This window comes from Trypanosoma brucei, chromosome 7, assembly GCF_000210295.1.
Source record: "Trypanosoma brucei gambiense DAL972 chromosome 7, complete sequence".
NCBI lineage: Eukaryota > Euglenozoa > Kinetoplastea > Trypanosomatida > Trypanosomatidae > Trypanosoma > Trypanosoma brucei.
Genome location: NC_026740.1, coordinates 1,846,004 through 1,853,649, shown reverse-complemented (window position 1 = coordinate 1,853,649; position 7,646 = coordinate 1,846,004). Strand labels below are relative to the sequence as shown.

Genomic DNA, 7,646 nt, shown 5'->3' with positions numbered 1-7,646 from the left:
GCCATTCCAGTCAACATCGTGCTTTATAAGTTTTCTGAAAGCTTCATCCGCCACAGAAAGATTTATTGCCCCAATCTCCGCTGCTATTTTTCGTACTTCGGCGCTGTTATCCGATTGCTCGTTTGCTCCGAGCAACATGTTCAGTATTGCACACGTACTAGCGTAGTAGCCGCCGTTGTCCCCTTGTTCAACATTCGCTCCGACTACGCCTTGCAGGACGACGTAAAAAAAGCAAAGCAGCTGAGTACCGAGCGTTGTGTGTTGCCTTTCCATTTTCATGGTCTTGCTTGTAGAAAAGTGCTGCTTGCAGGTATCAGATGTTTCTTTTTATAAAATTGGTATTCGAGGCAGGTCAACTTTAAGAAACAGAGTCGTTTAATATTCATTTTACTAATATTACACCGATACTTTAACAACTGCTTTGAAGGTACAACTGTTTGAAGAAAGCCTATGACTTACCACTTTTCTTCTCTAAACAAGTCACCTTCTGTAAACGTATCTCTACAAATTTCCCAGTGTTCAAACTTCCTTTGACCTCCACGTATAAAATAAGTTTGAAGTTTTCAAAAAAGCCATACTGAATCGCTTACTTTCCAATTCTTTATATCAACTAAGTTTTCTCACAATCAATTTCGCTTTCTCTTCCCAAGCAATAGGCTGTCCAGGAAAATGAATGAATGGCGCCTCTCCAACTTTACCACTATACGGAATAGTAAAAAAATCTCTCTCTTCATAATTCAATCCAACCATTCATCTCTTCAAAACAAATCTCTGTCCAACAGTTCATTCCTTTGTAACACTCCAAATTAGTAAATGTTTGTAAATACTCTGTTCTTACCACTTTTCATCACTTCCCTTTAGTAACTCTCCAAAAGCATATTCAAATTTTGTGAAAGCCCATACTCTGGCTATTAATCCATCACCACCACTAAGATAGGGTTTTCCACTAGGAGGTGATTTTAGTAAATGGGGTAATTTTTTATCCTCTTCTTTTCTGTAGCCCACATTGAAAAACCAGTAACATCTCTGCACATGCTCCTTGTGATCTGAGTTCATAAGCAAATCCAACTGAGGAGCATAACACTCTGATGTTGTCATGAATATAATAGGGGAAATATGCTTCTCTTTTACTATATCTTCTCCACTAAACTTCTCTTTCTTGTTTTTAAACCATTGGTTACTCCATCTCCCTCTCTAACCCTATTACTCTTTAGGTTCAGCACTTTCTTTAGGTCCAGCACTTTCTTTAGGTTCAGCACTTTCTTTAGATCCAGCACTTCCCTCAGATCCAGCAGTTTCTTTAGGTTCAGCACTTTCCCTCACATCCAGCAGTTTCTTTAGGTTCAGCACTTTCTTTAGGTCCAGCACTTTCCTCAGATCCAGCACCTTCTTTAGGTTCAGCACTTTCTTTAGGTCCAGCACTTTCTTTAGGTTCAGCACTTTCTTTAGATCCAGCACTTCCCTCAGATCCAGCAGTTTCTTTAGGTTCAGCACTTTCCCTCAGATCCAGCAGTTTCTTTAGGTTCAGCACTTTCTTTAGATCCAGTACTTCCCTCAGATCCAGCACTTTCTTTAGGTTCAGCACTTTCTTTAGGTCCAGCACTTTCCTCAGATCCAGCACTTTCTTTAGGTCCAGCACTTTCTTTAGGTCCAGCACTTTCTTTGGGTCCAGCACTTTCCTCAGATCCAGCACTTTCTTTAGGTCCAGCACTTTCTTTAGGTCCAGCACTTTCTTTAGGTCCAGCACTTTCTTTAGGTCCAGCACTTTCCTCAGATCCAGCACTTTCTTTAGGTCCAGCACTTTCTTTAGGTCCAGCACTTTCTTTAGGTCCAGCAGTTTCTTTAGGTCCAGCACTTTCCTTAGATCCAGCAGTTTCTTTAGGTTCAGCACTTTCTTTAGATCCAGCACTTTCTTTAGGTCCAGAACTTTCTTTGGGTCCAGCACTTTCTTTAGATCCAGCAGTTTCTTTGGGTCCAGCAGTTTCTTTAGGTCCAGCAGCTTCTTTAGGTCCAGCACTTTCTTTAGGTCCAGCACTTTCTTTAGGTCCAGCAGTTTCTTTGGGTCCGGCAGTTTCTTTAGGTCCAGCAGTTTCTTTAGGTCCAGCACTTTCTTTAGGTCCAGCACTTTCTTTAGGTCCAGCACTTTCTTTAGGTCCAGCAGTTTCTTTGGGTCCAGCAGTTTCTTTAGGTCCAGCAGTTTCTTTGGGTCCAGCAGTTTCTTTAGGTCCAGCAGTTTCTTTAGGTCCAGCACTTTCTTTGGGTCCAGCAGTTTCTTTGGGTCCAGCAGTTTCTTTGGGTCCAGCAGTTTCTTTAGGTCCAGCACTTTCTTTAGGTCCAGCACTTTCTTTAGGTCCAGCACTTTCTTTAGGTCCAGCAGTTTCTTTGGGTCCGGCAGTTTCTTTAGGTCCAGCACTTTCTTTAGGTCCAGCACTTTCTTTAGGTCCAGCACTTTCTTTAGGTCCAGCAGTTTCTTTAGGTCCAGCACTTTCTTTGGGTCCAGCACTTTCTTTAGGTCCAGCACTTTCTTTAGGTCCAGCACTTTCTTTAGGTCCAGCACTTTCTTTAGATCCAGCACTTTCTTTAGGTTCAGCACTTTCTTCAGATCCAGCAGTTTCTTTAGGTCCAGCACTTTCTTTAGGTCCAGCACTTTCCTTAGGTCCAGCAGTTTCTTTGGGTCCAGCAGTTTCTTTAGGTCCAGCAGTTTCTTTAGATCCAGCACTTTCTTTAGGTCCAGCAGTTTCTTTGGGTCCAGCACTTTCTTTGGGTCCAGCAGTTTCTTTGGATCCAGCAGTTTCTTTAGATCCAGCAGTTTCTTTGGGTCCAGCAGTTTCTTTGGGTCCAGCACTTTCTTTGGGTCCGGCAGTTTCTTTGGGTCCAGAAGTTTCTTTGGGTCCAGCACTTTCTTCAGATCCAGCAGTTTCTTTGGGTCCAGCAGTTTCTTTGGGTCCAGCAGTTTCTTTAGATCCAGCACTTTCTTTAGGTCCAGCACTTTCTTTGGGTCCGGCACTTCCTTTAGGTCCAGCACTTCCCTCAGATCCAGCACTTTCTTTAGGTTCAGCACTTTCTTTAGATCCAGCACTTTCTTTAGGGTCGACAAGACCCCCAGGCCTGACGGGGGTACCTTGCGTTTTGGGCGACTCTAAGGAAGTTGGACTGCTATTTTTTGTTTTGTTTGTCCTATTGACCTCTTTTTCGGTGGACATTTCGTCGGTTTCTGTGCCAGGATCAAGGAAAGTGCATATTCCCTCTTTGAGATTTTCCCCGTAATACCTGGCATCAAAACTAAGAGCCTCAATTTTTGCCGTAAGAAATTTGACCTGTAACAAATTGGTAGTTGTATACCGGTGTACCTCATCAGATAATGGCGTGAAAGACACCCAAAAGCCACATTCTTTTTTAATGTTGCCAACCAATTCATGTACCTTCTTTTCGTGATCATCAACCTTGCGTTTTATAAGAAGGATGGCATCATTGTACCCATCAAGTATCTTTATTCGCTCCCATGCAAAAGTACTCCTACCACTGGTGTCAAGTATCCTACAGTTAACAACCTCCTCCCTAACATTTACAAGTGAACGCTTGACGTCACGTTTTGCCTGCTCCAAACGATTATAAATATCAAATAAAAGACGCTTCATTCTTGCACAATATCTCGCTCTGCTCTCCCATCTATTAAAAAAACTGCTGGCATCAACAACATATGATGTATGCACCACAAAAAATAGCACAATACACCACAGAACATGCATTTTCTTCAACGACAACAACACAAAAACAAAAAAAAAATAGCACATGCACATGCAGGAGAGACAGTTTCCTCCTTCCCTCAAACAATACACACACGCCACACTACAGTCTCAAAATCACATTGGTTATTTAAAAGCACTCACAACACTGTAAAAGGGACAAAAAGTCACTTCAAGCAAAGCATTACTTAGCATGCGGTTACGTAGATATTCATATTGTTGCATGCCCTCCGTCACACGTTGGTACGTTGGAACATGCTAACTCCCTTATCTCACGGCCGCTCCTCCCCACACACACGCACATACCGCTATTTAAAGCGGTTTCTATACATCATTCCACTACCCAAATCCCATATAGAAAAATAGAACGACCACCATGGCACTTTTCCCACAAGCTCATCAGGCCCAAAGGAAGAAAATAAACAATCTAAATGATATCAATAATATAATGTAAAAATAAAGCAATAAAAACAACACTAGTGAACACCGACACGACCCTTCACCACATAAACAGGACCATTACTATTAACACTGTTCCTAACAACTAACCGACCAATAATTGAGCGATAATCACACTATCTACGAAAAAACAAAAAGGTATTCTACCCAACAGCTGTTGGATCACTATAAGCACATCAGGCCCCACTCCTTAAGGCCCAGACCCCCCCCCGGACCAACGGATCCAGCATTTTCTTAAGTTCCAGCATTTTCTTGGGGTCCAGCATTTTCTTAGGTCCCAGCATTTTCTTAGGTTCCAGCATTTTCTTAGGATCCAGCAGTTTCTTTAGGTCCAGCACTTTCTTCAGATCCAGCACTTTCTTTAGGTCCAGCACTTTCTTTAGGTCCAGCACTTTCTTTAGGTCCAGCACTTTCTTTAGGTCCAGCAGTTTCTTTAGGTCCAGCACTTTCCTTAGGTCCAGCAGTTTCTTTAGGTTCAGCACTTTCTTTAGATCCAGCACTTTCTTTAGGTCCAGCAGTTTCTTTGGGTCCAGCACTTTCTTTAGGTCCAGCAGTTTCTTTGGGTCCAGCACTTTCTTTGGGTCCAGCAGTTTCTTTGGGTCCAGCAGTTTCTTTAGGTCCAGCACTTTCTTTAGGTCCAGCAGTTTCTTTGGGTCCAGCACTTTCTTTGGGTCCAGCAGTTTCTTTGGGTCCAGCACTTTCTTTAGATCCAGCACTTTCTTTAGGTCCAGCACTTTCTTTAGGTCCAGCAGTTTCTTTAGGTCCAGCACTTTCTTTAGGTCCAGCACTTTCTTTAGATCCAGCACTTTCTTTAGGTCCAGCAGTTTCTTTAGGTCCAGCACTTTCTTTAGGTCCAGCACTTTCTTTAGGTCCAGCACTTTCTTTAGATCCAGCAGTTTCTTTAGGTCCAGCACTTTCTTTAGATCCAGCAGTTTCTTTAGGTCCAGCACTTTCTTTAGATCCAGCACTTTCTTTGGGTCCAGCACTTTCTTTGGGTCCAGCAGTTTCTTTAGGTCCAGCACTTTCTTTAGGTCCAGCACTTTCTTTAGGTCCAGCACTTTCTTTGGGTCCAGCACTTTCTTTAGGTCCAGCACTTTCTTTAGGTCCAGCACTTTCTTTAGGTCCAGCACTTTCTTTAGATCCAGCACTTTCTTTAGGTCCAGCACTTTCTTTAGGTCCAGCACTTTCTTTGGGTCCAGCACTTTCTTTGGGTCCAGCACTTTCTTTAGGTCCAGCACTTTCTTTAGGTCCAGCACTTTCTTTAGGTCCAGCACTTTCTTTAGATCCAGCACTTTCTTTAGGTCCAGCACTTTCTTTAGGTCCAGCACTTTCTTTGGGTCCAGCACTTTCTTTAGGTCCAGCACTTTCTTTAGGTCCAGCACTTTCTTTAGGTCCAGCACTTTCTTTAGATCCAGCACTTTCTTTAGATCCAGCACTTTCTTTAGGTCCAGCACTTTCTTTAGATCCAGCACTTTCTTTAGATCCAGCAGCACTTTCTTTAGGTCCAGCACTTTCTTTAGGTCCAGCACTTTCTTTAGGTCCAGCACTTTCCTTAGGTCCAGCACTTTCTTTAGGTCCAGCACTTTCTTTAGATCCAGCACTTTCTTCAGATCCAGCACTTTCTTTAGGTCCAGCACTTTCTTTAGATCCAGCACTTTCCTTAGGTCCAGCAGTTTCTTTAGATCCAGCACTTTCCTCAGATCCAGCACTTTCTTTAGGTCCAGCACTTTCTTTAGATCCAGCACTTTCTTTAGGTCAGCACTTTCTTTAGGTCCAGCACTTTCTTTAGGTCCAGCACTTTCTTTAGGTCCAGCACTTTCCTCAGATCCAGCACTTTCTTTAGGTCCAGCACTTTCCTCAGATCCAGCACTTTCTTTAGGTCCAGCACTTTCTTTAGGTCCAGCACTTTCCTTCAGATCCAGCACTTTCTTTAGGTCCAGCACTTTCTTTAGGTCCAGCACTTTCTTTAGATCCAGCACTTTCTTTAGGTCCAGCACTTTCTTTAGGTCCAGCACTTTCTTTAGGTCCAGCACTTTCTTTAGATCCAGCACTTTCTTTAGATCCAGCACTTTCTTTAGGTCCAGCACTTTCTTTAGGTCCAGCACTTTCTTTAGGTCCAGCACTTTCTTTAGGTCCAGCACTTTCTTTGGGTCCAGCACTTTCTTTGGGTCCAGCACTTTCTTTAGGTCCAGCACTTTCTTTAGGTCCAGCACTTTCTTTAGGTCCAGCACTTTCTTTAGATCCAGCACTTTCTTTAGGTCCAGCAGTTTCTTTAGGTCCAGCACTTTCCTCAGATCCAGCAGTTTCTTTGGGTCCAGCACTTTCTTTGGGTCCAGCAGTTTCTTTGGGTCCAGCACTTTCTTTAGGTCCAGCACTTTCTTTAGGTCCAGCACTTTCTTTGGGTCCAGCACTTTCTTTAGGTCCAGCAGTTTCTTTGGGTCCAGCACTTTCTTTGGGTCCAGCACTTTCTTTAGGTCCAGCACTTTCTTTAGGTCCAGCACTTTCTTTGGGTCCAGCACTTTCTTTGGGTCCAGCACTTTCTTTGGGTCCAGCAGTTTCTTTAGATCCAGCACTTTCTTTAGGTCCAGCACTTTCTTTAGGTCCAGCACTTTCTTTAGGTCCAGCAGTTTCTTTGGGTCCAGCAGTTTCTTTGGGTCCAGCAGTTTCTTTGGGTCCAGCAGTTTCTTTAGATCCAGCACTTTCTTTAGGTCCAGCAGTTTCTTTGGGTCCAGCACTTTCTTTGGGTCCAGCAGCTTCTTTAGGTCCAGCACTTTCTTTAGGTTCAGCACTTCCCTCAGATCCAGAAGTTTCTTTGGGTCCAGCACTTCCCTCAGATCCAGCAGTTTCTTTGGGTCCAGCAGTTTCTTTGGGTCCAGCAGTTTCTTTGGGTCCAGCAGTTTCTTTGGGTCCAGCAGTTTCTTTAGATCCAGCACTTACTTTAGGTCCAGCAGTTTCTTTGGGTCCAGCACTTTCTTTGGGTCCAGCAGTTTCTTTGGATCCAGCAGTTTCTTTAGATCCAGCAGTTTCTTTGGGTCCAGCAGTTTCTTTGGGTCCAGCACTTTCTTTGGGTCCGGCAGCTTCTTTGGGTCCAGAAGTTTCTTTGGGTCCAGCACTTCCCTCAGATCCAGCAGTTTCTTTGGGTCCAGCAGTTTCTTTGGGTCCAGCAGTTTCTTTGGGTCCAGCAGTTTCTTTAGATCCAGCACTTTCTTTAGGTCCAGCACTTTCTTTGGGTCCGGCACTTCCTTTAGGTCCAGCACTTCCCTCAGATCCAGCACTTTCTTTAGGTTCAGCACTTTCTTTAGATCCAGCACTTTCTTTAGGGTCGACAAGACCCCCAGGCCTGACGGGGGTACCTTGCGTTTTGGGCGACTCTAAGGAAGTTGGACTGCTATTTTTTGTTTTGTTTGTCCCTATTGACCTCTTTTTCGGAGGACATTTCGT

General features: G+C 43.7%; 1 protein-coding gene across 1 annotated transcript; it reads right to left on the bottom strand.

Moving 5' to 3' along the window:
- Positions 1 to 4,381: 4,381 nt before the first annotated feature.
- Positions 4,382 to 7,138, bottom strand: TbgDal_VII7650 (hypothetical protein, conserved, (fragment); the record flags this gene model as incomplete). Its single annotated transcript, XM_011776862.1, has 1 exon — positions 4,382 to 7,138. A coding segment is annotated over one exon (2,757 nt), but the record flags the coding sequence as incomplete, so codon positions are not given.
- Between the last annotated feature and the right edge of the window lie 508 nt (positions 7,139 to 7,646).